General features: G+C 34.0%; 1 protein-coding gene across 4 annotated transcripts in view; it reads left to right on the top strand.

Annotated features, from left to right (window-relative positions):
- Positions 1 to 17,344, top strand: part of LOC120636311 — a 59,177-nt gene extending 41,833 nt beyond the window's left edge. For 3 of the 4 annotated variants that reach the window (XR_005659367.1, XR_005659365.1, XR_005659366.1), the window contains 17 exons: positions 365 to 7,471; positions 7,550 to 7,801; positions 8,187 to 8,663; positions 9,377 to 9,549; positions 9,700 to 9,793; positions 10,671 to 11,304; positions 11,403 to 11,569; positions 11,723 to 11,932; positions 12,123 to 12,417; positions 12,865 to 12,997; positions 14,227 to 14,395; positions 14,647 to 14,686; positions 14,959 to 15,091; positions 15,404 to 15,560; positions 16,288 to 16,410; positions 16,529 to 17,039; positions 17,194 to 17,344. Coding sequence is in view for 1 of the 4 variants with exons in the window: in XM_039907737.1 (XP_039763671.1) it covers positions 365 to 7,471; positions 7,550 to 7,801; positions 8,187 to 8,663; positions 9,377 to 9,549; positions 9,700 to 9,793; positions 10,671 to 11,304; positions 11,403 to 11,569; positions 11,723 to 11,932; positions 12,123 to 12,417; positions 12,865 to 12,997; positions 14,227 to 14,395; positions 14,647 to 14,686; positions 14,959 to 15,091; positions 15,404 to 15,560; positions 16,288 to 16,410; positions 16,529 to 16,950 (10,586 nt within the window). In the remaining 3 variants the exon portion in view is untranslated. Of the gene's footprint in view, positions 1 to 364; positions 7,472 to 7,549; positions 7,802 to 8,186; positions 8,664 to 9,376; positions 9,550 to 9,699; positions 9,794 to 10,670; positions 11,305 to 11,402; positions 11,570 to 11,722; positions 11,933 to 12,122; positions 12,418 to 12,864; positions 12,998 to 14,226; positions 14,396 to 14,646; positions 14,687 to 14,958; positions 15,092 to 15,403; positions 15,561 to 16,287; positions 16,411 to 16,528 lie in introns of all 4 variants that reach the window. The other variant, XM_039907737.1, reaches the window with a different exon arrangement.
- The last annotated feature ends 205 nt before the right edge of the window (positions 17,345 to 17,549 follow it).

Raw genomic sequence — 17,549 nt, 5'->3', positions numbered from 1 at the left:
TGTTGTACAATAATTTACCTAAGATAATCATTAACACTAAAAGTTTACCAATATTTAAAAAACTTGTTATTGAACATATAGAAAATCCCGTTCAGTTAAGTTAATGTGACCTCTTTCCCATAAAACGATTTGTATTATCGCTCGCTAACTTTTTCTTTAACCACCCGCAAAAAATTTTACTTTTAAATAATATGGTACATTTGTAAAGCACTTTGAGATTTTGTATGTACTAATTTTAAAATTATAATATAATATATAATAGTATTCTCGATGTAAGTGAACTATTGTGTTCTTTTTGAGTAATAAATGTCTTAAAGCCGAACCCGTATAATTTAGTTTAATTGAAGACACTTGTATTTTTCAGATACCATAATTGCAGCAGAAAAGTCAAGTGCAATACATGAGTTAGAGATACTTTTACAAGAAGTAAATGAAATGTTATCATTAAAATACCCTTTAGACCAAACCTCTGAGGAATTACAAGATACACTTGAAGAAGTACAAACGGTTATAATGAAATTGAAGTGTGACTTTGATGGCTCTACTAACGACTTTCTTAACGAAAATATTGAAGATTTAGAGTGCAATGTTAGAAGCGTACAGCTTCAAATTAATGAAAGTGGTCCTCCAGCGCTTTTGAAAGAGGCTTGTGCCAATTTGCAGTCTCTTGTAGCTGGCATGAAAACGATTTACAATACACATAATAAATCAACAGAAATTACTGCAAATAACGCACTTTCAGAGTGTACAAATGACGCTGAAAAATCCGTGGAATTATTGGACAAAATATCATTTATAAAGGATGACCGTTCATTAGATAGTTTCATTTCAATTCTCAATGGGATAAAAGATAGTATGGAATCTTTAAAATCTGGTTTCTCGGCCGACGCAGAATCTTTGATAGTAATAGGTATCCAGGTGCTGCAAAATTTAGATCATGTTGAAGATAAAGTTTTTGCTTTAGAGAAAGAATTAGAAGAACATATCAAAATAGATGTAAACTTTCGAGATAGTATAATTGCAGCAATACATTCTATATATGGAAGTATTTCAAATATGAGAGGCACTATAAGCAGTATTCAAAAAAAATATATGTATGATAATTATGGAGAGCCATCCGATAGGTTTTTGAAAGCAATAAAAAATGTCAATCATATATTGAAATGCGATAAGAAAAAGGACTGGAAAATTTTCGCAAAATCACTTCGCAAAGTTTTAAATCATTTTGAGGATATCAAATTTTATATAAATTTTGACAAAACAGCAAGACTACCTAGTGACTCAGCATTTACAAAAATAATTCTTGGTGAACTAAGGAATGTTCTGTCAGAAGTAGTTTCACAAAATATAAGTGATATAGATAAAAAGCTTATGGATGAACTGGAAGACGCTGTAATGCACGTTGGTAAAATTCTTGACACGATGGAAAACCAAACAACATTGGAAGTGAAAGAAAAAATACCCATTTTCAAGGAATTATCTGTTAAAATGTTCGACTTGACAAATTGTATTAAAACTTTAATAACAAAAAGTTCTGATATTACTGATCAGTTGTTAATAGAAAATAAAGTATTACCTGAACCAGAAGACGTAGAAAAGCGAAAGCCAGCTAGTATAAAACATGATAAAATTGAAGATCAACTTTATAAAAGTAAGGACACTACACTTTCTACTGACGATAGTATAAATGAGATAAATGAGAAAGATACATCACACGACACACTAAAAGAGGTAGAAAACAAAGGAAAATATTGTCAGGAATCAGAAAGTGAAATTATTGAAAAAGAAGAAATAAATACAGCTGAGATAAAAGATATAGACAGTGATAAATTTCTACAAGACTATGAAATTTCAAGCTTAGAACTTAACAAAGAAAGTAAGGATATGATTGCGAAGCCTACCATTGATGAGACGAGAAATATTATTCAAGAGACAATGCAAGATACTGAAAGTAAAAAAAATTGGCTAATTAATGTAGACCACACAGACCAAGATATTGAAAGTAGCAGTATTAAGAATGACATTGAGTTAAATATAAAAATAGAGGAAAATGATAATGAATCAAGAGACCCTTTAAATGATAACGTCAAAGATGTAAATGAAGTGGCGAGTAATAACGATCTCATCGGTTTAGAATTAAGAAACATGAATAAAAATATTTCTATGCAAGAAATAGTTGGAACAGAAACAGAATTTCCAATTGAAACCCTACAAAAGGTACAAAGTAGAGAAGAATTTAGTTCCGTTAGTAGTACCGAGTGTCAGGCAGGTGATTTGACTGGTGAAATAAAAAATGAAAAATTCACTATGGAATCAAAACAAGACGATAACCTAAAAGAAGAAAGTAATAACCAATGTAAACAGGAATTACAAAATGAAAACATTGTAGATAGTATAGAACTTACAACGAATGATGAGTCTATGCAAGATAAACATGATGTTCTTAAACAACAGCTTAGCATAGAAGTGGCTCAAAACATTGAAAAAGCAGAGCAAATTGTGCTTGATGATACAATGGAATACCCTAAAACATTAGAATCACTAAGTATCGTAAGTGATTCGATAGCTATACAAGAAGCAGAGGAAGAAAAAAATTATAGCACTCCTGAAAAACCACATGTTATTTTAATGGCAGACTTTGAAAATGAAAACAATAAAGCAAAAATGAGGCAAAATAGTCAAGAAATTCTATCGCAAGATCCGCCACAATATACAAAACAAAACGATGTTGATATTGAAGAAGAAATCGGTTCCACATCAATTCTACTGGATGATAACACAGAAAATACGGTAGCCAAAATACATCAGAAGGAGCGAGACTTTGATTCGGTAGAATTAAGTATAGAAGAAAATAAAAATGATCATATCCAAAATACCAAAATTTTATTGACAGACAAGATAGAAGAGATTAAAAATGACCCAAATGGGGATAATATTGCAGAAGTAGCGATAACCGAACTATCAGAAATTGGAGCACAACAAAGTATAAATAAAGCTGAAATAAAGGAAGAAACTTTAGAAAAAACTAGTAAAGAAAGAGCTGAATTTAGTTTTGATCAAAGATTGAAATCGGATGATCTCGAAATTGTTATTAAGAATAAAGATGACAGCCAACAGAATTTACAAGATGCAGTGATCAACAAGTTACATGTGGATGGCGTGGAATCGTTAAAGGAAATTGTTGTTAAGACAGAATCTGATATTAATTCCGTTCCAAATGAACAATCCGCACCAACATACAAAATTGTTCCGGAATGCGAGAAAATCGATAATTTAAGTAGTTCAGAAGAAAAGTTTACCAAAGAAGGAAACCCAGAAGAATGTCAAGTTGCTGTAAATACTAGACTTTCAGATATAAATAGGGGAGGTCCTTTACTAGAACAAACAGCTAACTCGGTAGAAATATCCCAAAGAACTGAGGATGACTATAAATTAATATTACATGAGTCCGCTGACTTTGAAACCAGTAAATTGGAAAATTTACAAGACGATGAAGGTAAAGCTGTTTCTAAAGAAAAACAGTCTGTCAAAAATGAGAAGAACGTTAACATACAAGATACTTCAGTAACTAGTAAAGAAAATTACAAAAATGAATTACATATTTCAACGGATATTGATTATAGAGCACAGGATAACGAAATAACAAATGCGGTAGAAATACCTCAAGGAACTAAGGATGAAAATAAATTTATTTTATATAAATCCACAGATATTGACACCGGTAAAGCGAAAAATTTAGAAGGAGATGTAAGTCAAACTGTTTTTGAAGAAAAACAGCTTGACAAAAGTGAGAAAAGCACATATAAAGAAGATTCTTCGGAAACTAGTAAAGAAAATTACAAAAAAGAATTACACATTTCCACGGATAGTGATGATACATCACAATATAACCAAACACCAAATGTGGTAGAAATACCTCAAGGAACTAAGGATGAAAATAAATTCATTTTATATGAATCTGCCTACATTAACACCGGTAAAGCGGAAAATTTAAAAGACGATGTAAGTCAAGCTATTTCTAAAGAAAAACAGCTTGACAAAGATAAGAAGACCGTTTACATAGAAGAGACTTCAGAAATAAGTAAAGATAATCACAAAAATGAATTACAAATTTCAACGGATATTGATGACGCATCACAAGATAACAAAACAGCAAATCTGGTAGTGATATCTCAAGGGACTAAGGATGAAAGTAAATTAATTTTACATGAATCCGTAGACACAGTCACTGGTAAAGCGGAAAATTTAAAAGTCGATGTAAGTCAAACTGTTTTTGAAGAAAAACAGTTTGACATAGGTGAGAAGAGCATTTATAAACTAGAGGCTTCAGAAGCAAGTGAAGAACCTAATAACAGTGAACTACAAATTTTAACGGATATTGATTACACCTCAACAGATAACCAAACTGCAAATCCGATAGAAATATTTCAAGGAACTGAGGATCAAAGTAAATTAATTTTACATGAATCCGGAGACACCGCCAAAGCGGAAAACTTAGAAGACGATGTCAGTCAAGCTGTTTATAAAGAAAAACGGTTTAACAAAGGTGAGAAAAGCACACAAGAAGCTTCAAAAGCAGGTGAAGAACATGACAAAAACAAAAAAAAATTACACATTTCAACGGATATTGACGACGCATCACAAGATAGCAAAACAGCAAATTTGATAGTAATATCTCAAGGGACTAAGGATGAAAAAAAGTTAATTTTACATGAATCCGTAGACATAGACACCGGAAAAGCGGAAAATTTAAAAGACATTGTAAGTCAAGCTTTTTCTAAAAAAGAACAGCTTGACAAATGTGAGAAGAGTATTCATATACAAGAGGCTTCAGAAACAAGAGAGTACAAAAATGAATTACAAGTTTTAAAGGATATTGCTAACACATCACAAGATAAGCAAAAAGATATAATTGAAAAAAATGAAGAAATCTGTGAAATTCCAGATTCACCTAAAACTATGGCTGAAGATCATAGAAATGCAAGTAAACTCAATGAAATAGGAGAAGGCATACTGTCAATGAAAATATTTGAAACTGATAATAATAAAGGACAATATACGGATGAAGTAGTTCTAACTTCAAAAGAGTCCAAAAATGAGGGAGAGAACACGCAGGCTGGTACAAAACAAGGTAGAGAACCAAGCATTAAAAAAAGCAATGAAGAAGAGACTCATATGAATGAATTAAATAGTTTACAAAATGAAAATAATAAAAAAGAGCTAAATGATAAAACAGGTATATGTGAAGTGAAAAGCCCTGTGTCTGACACATTATTGGGAAAGGATTTATCAACACCATGCATGGAAGAAGTTTGTATGGAAAGTACATCAAAATCTTTTAAAACCGAACAAGGACCAATTATTTCCATAGAAAAGACAGATTATAAAGAAAAACAAATAATTGTTCATCAGAGTGAGACCCAAAGCGATAAGAAAGAAGAGGAAGGTATATATACAGAAGATTTAAATAACAAACTGAAAGAAAATGAACCAAATATGCCTCTAGAACATAAAGAAATTCAAAAACAAGTGTGTTTCGTAAATGAAAATAAAATAAAACAAACAGAAAAAGATGCCTCACAACCGAATGATAACATCATTGAATACATAGAAAAACTTATTGAACCAAAAGAAAAAATAGACAATATCTATAAAGAGCCAGACATTTTAGAAAAAAGTGAAACGATAGTTAACAATAAAGATATTCCAGACAGTAAATCGGAAACGGGACAGGACAAAAAACTTAAAACAAAAGTCAAAAAGGGTAAGAAAGTTGATAAACCTGAAAAAAAGGAACCCGAGGCACAAATAGATAAAATAAGTCCTATTAGTAAAGATCCAGTAGGAAATGAAACAGACAACGATAGTAAAAATATAACTGAGGAGAACAGAGATACTAACCAGAATAAATATGAAGATGATGTACAAAATCTACTAACCGGGAATGAAAGTAAACACAAGCAAAAGCAAGAGATACCACAGGGTGACCAACCGGTAGTTCAAATTGATAAAAAAGATGAACACATCCAAAAAGACCTAATTAAAAAAAGTAGTTTTGAGACGAAACAGACAAGTGAAAACGATACGAATACTAATGAAGAATTTAAGAAACAACAGACAAAAATAGTAATTGAAGAAAATAATAGAGATCAGGATCTAATCAAAACATACAAAGCAGCGGTAGAGGATAGTCAAAAAATTGAAAATAAAAGGTTAAATAAAAAAGAAAGCCATGGTAAGGAGGAGAAAGACATTGGAGCAATAAATAATACTGAAATTGTAACCAAAATGTTAGAAAGGGATTTATTAAAAAATGACCTGAAACAAGACCTGCTGCTTACAGCATTGGATCATGAAATAAATAAACAATACAAGGACAAAATTACTTTTGAAGAGAAACAGGAAATAATAAATACCCCAAATATAATCAAGATAGAGGAAGAAGGTGTAAATACTCTACCTGACCCCCAAAACCAGCAAAAAATAATTAATGAAAGGGAGAGAGATAAAGATTGTATTCAAACAGATAGTGAAATTTTATGTCCGTTTAACAAAGCAAAAGAGTACGAAATATTAAAATCAGATGAACCTTTGTGTGCTGAACATACCCCATTCGACGAATATAAGACACTCCATACAGCTGTTAACGTTTATCAAGAGCCATTAGAATTTAAAGAAGGGAGAAAAGAAACATTCGCTGAGTCTTTTTATTTACATAGTCTAGAGAAAATAGCCACAAGCAGCGATGATAATCAAGAAAGTAGTATGGCATTCAAAACGAGTATGTCAGAATCGAAAGTTGAAAAACATCGTAATAAAGAACTTAAGCAACGTCCTTCATATATTGACTGCAGTGAACGTGATTATGAACTTGAATTTAATAGACCTTCTGGTTATAATTATAAGCCAGTAGATATGGATGGTTCAACAACAGAATTTCAAACATATGGTAAAAGTCCCATAATTTACAAAGCCCAAACTCTTGTTCATGAGGCACAACTTAAATCTACAGTACCACCGTATGACCAGCGATTAATTACTTCTGAAGGATATACCGATTTAAACCAAAGAACAAAAACCACCAGTGAATCAAGAAGCACAATATCAGAAAAACGTGCGAGCTTTCCTCGAGATTTTAAAAGGAAACCAGTATTTTCAACTCATTTAACAGATCGCACAGCTGTAGAAAGTTCTCGAGTAAAACTTACGTGCAGCATTTTATCATCAACGGATCCTACAATTTCTTGGTATAAAAACGGTATTCTAATAGATAATAAACAGAAATGTAGAACTAAGCATGTTGACGGCTTAATAACTTTGGAAATTCTTAATGCGGTTCCAAGTGATTCTGGCGAATATAGTTGCACAGTAAAAAATGAAAATGGATCGGTTACGTCATCTGCTAGTTTAAAAGTATATCCAGGTTTCGAAGCTTCTCCTATTCCGCCAACGTTTACACGTTCCATCCGTGGTAAGTGTTCTAAATGTTCAATTATCAATACCTAAAAGTTATAGCTACCTTATTTTACTTATTTCTGTTTATTTACAGATGTGTATCACATACATGAAAATGAATTAGTGCTTGAATGCCGGATTCGAGGACAACCACTTCCAACAATAACTTGGCTCAAGGATAACAGACCCATTATATTGAATGAGCGATATCAGGCACATTATTTAGCAGACGGCGTTTGCAGGCTTACTATAAATTCACCTCATGAAGATGATTCAGGAAAATATACTTGTAAAGCAGAAAATTCTATGTGGTCTGATCAAATTACTCATGATGTACAGTTTACTAGTAAGTTAAATGCCAGCGCAGGTGCCAAACGGACATGAGTATGCAAAATGTGAGAACCATATTCTTGAATTTTTCAAAGACCCTCTACAAAACACGTTATGTTTTCATTTTATGGGTTTGTCGTTAAACCCTTCAGATAGGATCATCTCAAAATCCAAATGTCATTGGATGCTGGTGGTGTGAAAGGAAGTAAAAAATTACTTATATAGTTATTGGCAACTTACAAAATTACAATCATGATCTTTTCTAAGGTTGTTTTACTTAATATAATGAGGTTCTCACATTTTGAGTTTTGACTCAACTCCATAATGGTCCAGGCATCGTCGACCATCCGAATTATTTACTTCATAAAACTCATATGTTCAACTATCTTCCTTTATACCAGGCAAGGAGAGTCGTTACATAAAAAATGTGACAAGGACTGAAAATAGACTTACAAATCGACAAGCTAGTGAATCAAGGCGTCCTCATTTCACAAATGTATTATCTGATCACAAAGTGGTTAGTGGTGGTACTATAGGATTGCAAGTAGAAATAAGCGGTTGGCCTACTAGGGTAGAATGGTTGCGAGAAGGTCATTCAGTAATTGAGAACTACAGAAATGCACAAACATACATTGATCATGGTTTATATACATTAGCATTGCCTGATGTAACAGAAAAAGAATCAGGCCTATATACATGTAGAGCATGGAGTACTCATGGAAATGTTGATATGAATGCTTCTATAACAGTCGTTCAACCAAACCAATTTGATGGAAAGCCAGCTAGAATAATAAGTAGACCAGTCAAAGACCTACTAATATCAGTTGGTGAAGATCTGAATATTTCGTTCAGAGTGCAAGGAGAACCTAAGCCAAAAGGTAATTATATATTTTTTCTACAGACTATAATGGAACGAACTACATAACTAAGAACTTATGCATTACCGTGAACTAAAACTTAAACTTATAAAAAAGTTACTGGTACCGTATGGTGCTGTTTACATGCGATTTGCGAAGCATTAGTTTGGCCATCAAAAAAATCAAATACAAAGCCCTGACAATTTTATAAAACTTTTTTATTAAGTGTATCTGTACACAGGAAACTTGTTACGTTTTAATTTTAAGACAGTATTTTAACCAGTAATTCTTTATTTGACATAAATATAATATTGTAACTATATATATAGCAGACCCGTCGCATTTTGTTTTTTGCCCGGTAAAACCGGGTTCAATTGTGTTTTCGAAGCATCCAGAAACCCATTAAAATATACAACAAAAAAATTCATCCAAATCAGTCCAAAAGTTTAGAAATAATTAGATGGCACGCAAGTACAGAAAGTATATCTATAAACTTATTAAGATTTACTAACACAAATCAATGCATTACTTTGAATTTATACGATTTTTATAGACCAATGAATGGGATATCATATTATTTGCGAGATTACCTAAAGAAACAAGATCTTGTCGGTAGTACTCAGAGATTTAAGTACAACGTTCCTAAATAGACGGTTTGTGTGATCCTAATGTTGGCAGAAAAATACCCGTTTAACTTTAATAAGATACGTTAACGATAAATTATTATTTTTCAGTTTTCTTTATAAAAGGAATTAGAGATATTACTAACAGTCAGCGAGTTTGTAAAATGACTTCTGATGACTACGTAAAATTCACATTAAAAAGATCAGTAGTCTCGGATGCTGGAACATATTGCGTCTTTGTGAGAAACGCCTACGGTTGTGATAGAGCTTTTGTTACAGTTGTGGTGAGTTAATCTTGTTAGCAGTTTTATTGTTAATTTTTATTTTTGAAGTCTGTATTCCATAGTGCAATATAAATATGTTTTGGATTGTATTTGTGACCCTCATATAAATAATTGTTTATGGTTGTCGTTAAAAGTTCTTACCTCTTTTAGATAAGACAACGTGCGTCTTCTGATAATCTTATATCTGATTGGACCTATCCGATGGATGATTTAGCGATTTCAGTAGTTGACCGAAATTACAAATGTGAGTAAACAGAAATTGACAAAAAGATGCTATGGATTTCCGTACATTTTACAGACTGTATTAATCTGTCTGTATTAATAACAAACAAATAATCATCATCATCATCATAATCCTCCCACAAAGGGTTAAGGCCGTAGTCCACCACACTGGACGATTGCGGATTGGTGGACTCCACATCTTTAAGAACATTATGTAGAACTCTCAGGCATGCAGGTTTCCTCACGATGTTTTCCTTCACCGTTATGGAAGTGACCATGAATTTTTTAGAATGCGCATAACTTCGAAAAGTTAGAGGGTGCGAACTCGGCCCCCTAAAAGTGAAGCCGAAATCCTTACCACTAGACTATCACCACTGTATTTTTAATATTATTGTTATTGTAAACCAGAAATATTTGTGAACGTCACTAGTTAACATATGTAGATTCTGCATTGCAATGGATATCCGTAGTTGAAGGCATGGTGTTGCTCGGATTCCCTCTCTTAATGTAAGAGGACCACCTTAATGCCTGTGACCAGCGATACTAGTTAGGCTGTTGATTATTGCAATGGAAGAGTTAAACTTTTACAACTACTAGGAATTTACTGAATAGCTAAATAATTTAATTTTGGTTCCAGGCTTAATATATTGGTATTATATCAAGTATGAATTACCGCAAAGAAATGACAAAAACATATTATATTAGTGGCGATTCTTTGGTATATGTACACAAATCACTAAACCAAATTGCCAGTCCAAAGGCTGTCCTTTCCACAATGGCCTTTTCGATAAAGTCAGTCCTATTTCTGGACCTGCCAATTTAGTGTTGTTTAGAAATTTGTGTGCAGTCGAATTAGCACCATTGTGTTGTAAATATAACTTATTGGTTTGTAATCGTAGCTGTTCCCGATCGGATCCCGAGTGAACCAAATACAGTGGATGGTGGAAACAACTGGGTTTCACTTGCATGGCCCAAACCGGATTCTCAAGCGAAAGCGCCTATTCTAGCATACAAAGTCGAGAGTTGGTTACTTGGCAAAGAAGGAGGAGCACGATGGACAGAATTAGGAATCACTCCAAGAAATTCTTTTGATGCTTTCAACTTAAAACAAGGCGAAGAATATCACTTTAGAGTAACTCCAAGAAATCGTTACGGCTGGGGAGAATCCGTTCAGACGTCAACACCTATCGGTATCGGATTAGCTGGTGATAGACCAGAATTCGTAGAAATCCTTCCAGGTCAGCTCAAAGTACTTGTTGGTGAAACAGCAACTTTATGCTGTAGTTTTAAAGGCAACCCTATTCCGGAAATCATGTGGATGAAGAATGGTCATGAAGTAGAGGAAGAGGCAAATAGAGTTACAATAGAATTGGGAGGTAATAGCACTTCTCTGCAAATAAATAATATAAATAATGACGATGAAGGCAGATATAGTTGTGAAGCTACGAACATACATGGTCGTTCTTCAACGTATTCTAGAATGGCCGTTATTACAGACCGGCAAATCTGGGCTGCCGATGCTAAACTTAAAAGGTAAATTTGAATAAAAGAGTATCGTTTAATCAATCAAATTAAATCTCATTGATGATTTGAATTACTAATGATGAAAAATTATGATGATTATTTTGTAGAGAAAGATCAGCCGGTGCAAATGGAGATTATCCACCTCAATTTACAATGCGCTTAAGAGATCGACGTGTGCAAGCCACATACCCAGTACGACTTACTTGCCAAGTTATCGGAAGCCCGTCACCAATAGTAACATGGTTTAAAAATGGAGAGGATGTAATCTTAGACAGTAAGATATACTGTTTATAAATTAAATCATTTCTTTTGTATAGTTGTGTTTGGTTATTATTTCTTAATTAACGGTTATGTTTGATTTGTCGTTTTAACAGAAGTTATATTATTATTAAGATTTTATCTTCTTTTTATAATATAACAATTTCAGGTCGGCACTCAACATCCCAAGATGAATATTTTCATACTTTGGAAATTGCACCTACTACACTAGAAGATGGGGGCGTTTATGAAGCCATGGCAAGAAATGGGTGCGGAGCAATTAGCTGTCGATGCAATCTCGTAGTTGATAAAGGCATTAGGGCATATATCGCACCAGAATTTTGCTGTGGATTTGAACCACTCTATAGAGTTTGCGAAGGTATGTCAAAACCAATATATAAAATCTAAATCTTCATCTTTTTATATCTTTACTTCTTTTTAGGTCGGCACAACTTGTCATCTTTAAGCTTGAATGTTTAAAATAAATTACTAATCATTTGTCTCTTAAATCAATTGTGATGGGCACGTAGTATTTATAATATGTACCTACGTATTATTCTAATTTGTAGGTGACGAACTTAGGATTTCAGCAGTTGTTGAAGCATACCCCTCAGTCGGCGTAACTTGGTACCGCGATGGCGTCAGATTGAGGACTAGTCGCCGTGCAGTTATGACTTTAGATCGTGATGGGCAGATTGAATTAGCACTTGCTGCTGTTGCGGCACGAGATGCTGGAGTATATACTTGCACTGCATCCAATGAAGTAGGAAGAGCTTCTACCTCTGGTAAAGTGGAAGTTATTAAAGGCGAATCTAGAAGTGAAACTCCAAAAGTGCCACCGATTGTGATTAGCCCCGATGTACCGTAAGTTACAAATGTGTATATAGCCAAGCCAATAATTTAACTAATAGTTATTGTAAAAGTACTTACCTAAGTATTTTAAAATATACATTTATATAATGAATTAATTATTATTAATAATTAAGGCGGTGATAGCCCTGTGGTTAGGACTTCAGTTTCACACTCGGGGGGTCGAATTCGAAGCAACATTTCTAAGTGTGTTTTAAATAATTAAAATATCATTTGCCTTAACGGTGGAGGAAAACATCGTGAGTGCATGCCTAAGAGTTCTCCATAATTTTCTAAAAGACACGTCCACCAATCCGCACTGGGCCAGCGTGGTGGACTACAGCCTAAAACCTTCTCATTGTGGTAGAAAAAAATGGGAAATGGGTTGATATGCTGATGAAGATGATTAATTTAAATAATTTATAAAATTAGTCATCTAAGCATTTTTAATGCCAATTTTAGGTACTCCAAGGAGCCGATGTTCATAAGAAAGCCAAGATCCAGCGAGGCACGTGAAGGAGATACAGTTCTGTTAGAATGTGAAGTTATTGGCGATCCTAAACCTGATGTTTACTGGCTAAGAGACTTTCTCAAGGTGAAGTAACAGATATTTATTATCATCGACCTAATTTAAATATCCCACTGCTGCACTCAATAGGTGATAGAAAATCAAAAAATCTAAATCAAAATTCATTTATTTCAAGTAGGCTTAATACAAGCACTTTTGAAACGTCAAGTCTGTCCGTGTGTAGTGACTCTACCACCGGTTCGGAAGGCAGATTCTACCGAGAAGAAGCCGGCAAGAAACTCAGCAGTTGCTCTTTTCCAACATCAAAAATTTACATTTTACATTTTAACATTCATTTTTCTATCTTGTGAGAGATGAAAGCGGAGCCGGATGCTTCCAAACAATCTTATCATTAAGAAACTCATCAAGTGTATAATAACCTCGCTGTAATAAATGTGTTTTAACACATTCTTTAAACTTATGCATTGGTAGGTCCAAAATTACCTTAGGAATCATATTATAAAAGCGTATACTCAATCCCACAAATGACTTATGCACCTTTCGTAGACGATATGCAGATGTCACTAATTTATGACCATTTCTTGTAAGTCGACTGTTTATATCCACTTTTTGTTCATAAAGACTAATATGTTGTCTTACAAATACTATATTGTTACAAATATATTGTGAGGCTACCGTAAGTATACCTATTTCTTTAAATTTTTCACGGAGGGATTCACGTGATTTAAGTTTATATATTGACCGTATAGCTCTTTTCTGCAATATGAATATAGTTTCAATATCAGCAGCTTTGCCCCATAATAAGATCCCGTAAGACTCACACTATGAAAGTACGCGAAGTAAACAAGTCTTGCTGTTTCTACGTCAGTAATCTGTCTAATTTTCCTAACGGCGTAGGTAGCCGAGCTTAGTTTACCTGCTACTGTATCTATATGGGTAACCCACTGAAGCTTACAATCCAAAGTCATGCCCAGAAAAACTGTGGAATCTTCCATTTTTAGTAATTCTCCATTTATTATTATAGTTTTATTAACTTTCTTTACATTTGGTAAAATAAATTCCACACACTTAGTTTTTTTTGCATTTAAAAGTAAATTATTGACAGTAAACCAGTGCGACACATGCGACATAGCACGGCTTACATATCGTAAGATAGAGAAAGAGATCAGGCCCATCACACTTCCCCAATGCCACACTGCAAGCTTGGCTGGGATTTTTTTTATAATTGCAATATTAGTTGAATTGTGTAACGTCAGGCTTTATAACCTATACTATTAAAATTTTACGTTTTCCAGCCCGATTACTATCGAGATGCGAGCCATTTTAAGCGGGTCGGCGCAGGACCGGCGTACCGGTTTGAAATTCCTCATGCAAAGTTGGACTACACCGGTGCTTACTCAATAGTCGCTAAGAACATACACGGTGAAGCGAAGGCAATTATATCTTTGCAAATATTGGCTAAAGGTCAGTATAATAAAATTGTATAAGAAGCTATATACCATCGTCCGTTCTTTAGTATTTTATACCGTCTTCTCGGTTTTCACCGAAATTAGGACATTTTTATATGAGATCATTATCTATCTATATCTATCATAAGCTATTACATGGAATTCGTGTGGTCATCGATACTATATAAAAAATAATAAATGAGTTGGGGAGATCATTCATTTTAGATACCTTTGGCAATTCATGTTAATTTATTATTTTTCTTGCAGATCCTTCATGCAGCAATGATACGCATAACATTCGATACGGGTATGTAATGACAGAGTTTACGAACGGCATTATTTAAAGAGATGATGAAAGATGAAAGTACCTCTAAAATATTTCAAATATATACGCCATCCTGCATCCAAATTGATAACCCATAAGAATCTCTATGATGCTATTTTGGTATTGCATGGGATATTATTTGCGTCAAATCTTCTACTATAACGAAGTTTAATTCTGTTGTTGCGTTCTTTGGATAATACTGACGTCACCGGGTAATCTATAACAGAATGAAATATATTTTTTTTTAATTTTAGGCGAGTAGATATTATGCCCCGTTTCGAAAAAGATCTCACGGACTTGCTGTGCTATGATGGAGACGCTATAGAATTCGAATGTCTTGTTTCTGGAAATCCCGAGCCTGACATCAGATGGTTTCATTATACAGAGGTAACCGGCTTGCATTACTTACTACGTGTTAAGAATTGTCCTTTATTGTAAATCTGCTAAGTACTTTTTCTCCGTTTTATGAAATCCTTCCGGAACCGTTGGTTTCTCCTGGCGTATATAGTAGCCTATGCCCGCGTCAGACCAGGGAAAAATAAGATAGATGACCACAACGCTCACCATTGCAGCAGAGTTCGCTTAGCACTAACACAGTATTAAATACGGCGGTGTAGTAGGTCGCGACATACTTAACGTGTCTTGTGAGAACTAAATAGTTAAACTTAAGAACTTAACAATATCAATCTCAATTGGTAGTTACTCCCGGAGTGCTCAGACTTCGAATCGTCTTTCGAGCTTGGCACAGCACGACTCAAGATAAAGCAAGTGACAGCTGAGGACGAAGGGACCTACACTTGCGAAGCTTCTAACGAGATGGGGAAAGCAACTTCAAGCGCTTGCTTGGTTATATATCGTAAGTTCTTAAATTTTTTGTAAACACCTATAGAGGGCACGGTTGACGTTGTCCAACAAAAATTAATTTACAAGCTTTTATTAAGTTCCAACTGACCTAGCTGGCTAGCTTCCACTACACATACAAAATAATATATTAATTCTGCTTTTATCCGGGTTTCTTTAATTCACGCCGAAAGACATACGACAGTTTAGCAGAGTCAAAAAGTATCAAGGTTCCAACCTATCTTAAAATATGCCAAAATAGCTTTATCTGTGTGCATAGTGATTGCCTGCCTTTACTTAAACATTAGGTAGCGGTAGCATAGGTAAAATAATAAGATGTCATGACGTCGTATTGTTCTATTTAAAGGATTGCAATTTTAGTTTTTAATAGGTACGTAAGGATAAAATTGTTACTAACAATTAAAAACATATAACGATTTGTATATGGACACCTATCTGTCTAAATTAAATGAATATTTATATAACAAAAGCCTTTTTATATTTAAAACCCCCCGGGAGCGTTATTCTGGACCATTACCGGAAGAAAAAGATCATAAATTCATCTTCAGAGTGCAATCTATATAATATATGTGCCGAATTTCATTACGATCGATGCTCTGCTTGAACTGAACATAGATAACTAACAATTTAAAAAAAACTAGTATGGATTATGTACGTCAACTAAAGATTATGTCACTTACAAAAAAAGGTTACGGGTTACAGTAATGTTCACTGTTTTTCAGCTCCTGGCGAACCGAATACATTAAGCCAAAGGTTGCGCAGGCCACCTGCCCTGTTGTCCGCCTGCTCAACGCCTCGATCCACGCCGCGCACCACTCCTGTGAGGTCCCAATCTAGGACACCTGGTAATAATTTTTTAGTTCTTACTACAGAAACATCTTGTCTTGTAATATATTTCTAAAAGAACTAAACCAACCTAATATTAGGTATATTATTAAATACACATTTAATTCGTTGTATCAGGTCCAGACCTCAGGCGCCTTTGCAGTCCATCACGCGAAATCGCTCCAAAATTCTATACTTATCCGTACAACAAAGTCGTTGAAGAAGGTGACACAGTAGTGTTCCAATGTGCAGTTAAAGGACTACCACCACCGTGGGCATCGTGGGACAAGGATGGGATTATAATAACTCCAACCGCTAGAATCAGCGTTAGAGAAAAGGATGATATGTTCAGAATATTAGAAATTGAGCAAGTCACTGTAGAAGATGTTGGGCTTTATAGAGTCACGTTGGAGAATGACTACGGTAGAGCGGAAGCTTCGGCCAGATTGGAAGTCATATCACAAACGGGAAAGTTTTACGGTAGTAGGTCTTACAGTGTATCTCCTAGAAAATGTCTACCGTACAGGAGAAGAACGCCTTCTTTGACTAGACAAGACTGATAAGGAAAGCCAGTTTCAAATAAGAATTTTAAATAACTTAAAAATCATAAATGCAACCAGAAGTGACCAAGATAGTACTGTTAAAATAAGTAAGTTCTTACTAAAGTTATCGAATTGCAAGCAATGCGAAGTGTATGGGTACCCATTTGGTAGTGAATAAGCAAAGCGAATATACATTGTGGTATAAGTATGCATAATTTACTCTGTCTATTTTACTTTACCAATAGAATGATTTTTTTCCAGGTTATACCTAATTAAAGGACCAGGCGGCTAGTGCAACTAAAATTTTTTAGATTTTTTTTTTCAATTAATAGTTTCTTTGCATTTTATCATTATTATAATAGAAAAACAATAAAGTAAAATTTCACACGACGTATTCCTATACGTCAATGTAGTTATTAAATACGAGCAAAAGCAATACTTAATTTATGTATAATTTTACCTATCTCCAGGTAGTAATTAAAATCGTTTATTTTATTTTAGCTACATTGTTTTGCTCGTCCCCTAGCCTTTTTGTATGATTAATGAAGTGTTAAGGAAAGTTATTTTTTCAATAATTCTTAGATAGACTTGCCATTAAAATATTAATTAATTAAGCA

The sequence above is a fragment of the Pararge aegeria genome, chromosome Z (assembly GCF_905163445.1).
Source record: "Pararge aegeria chromosome Z, ilParAegt1.1, whole genome shotgun sequence".
NCBI classification, from domain to species: domain Eukaryota; kingdom Metazoa; phylum Arthropoda; class Insecta; order Lepidoptera; family Nymphalidae; genus Pararge; species Pararge aegeria.
This window is presented reverse-complemented; position numbering and strand designations above follow the sequence as displayed.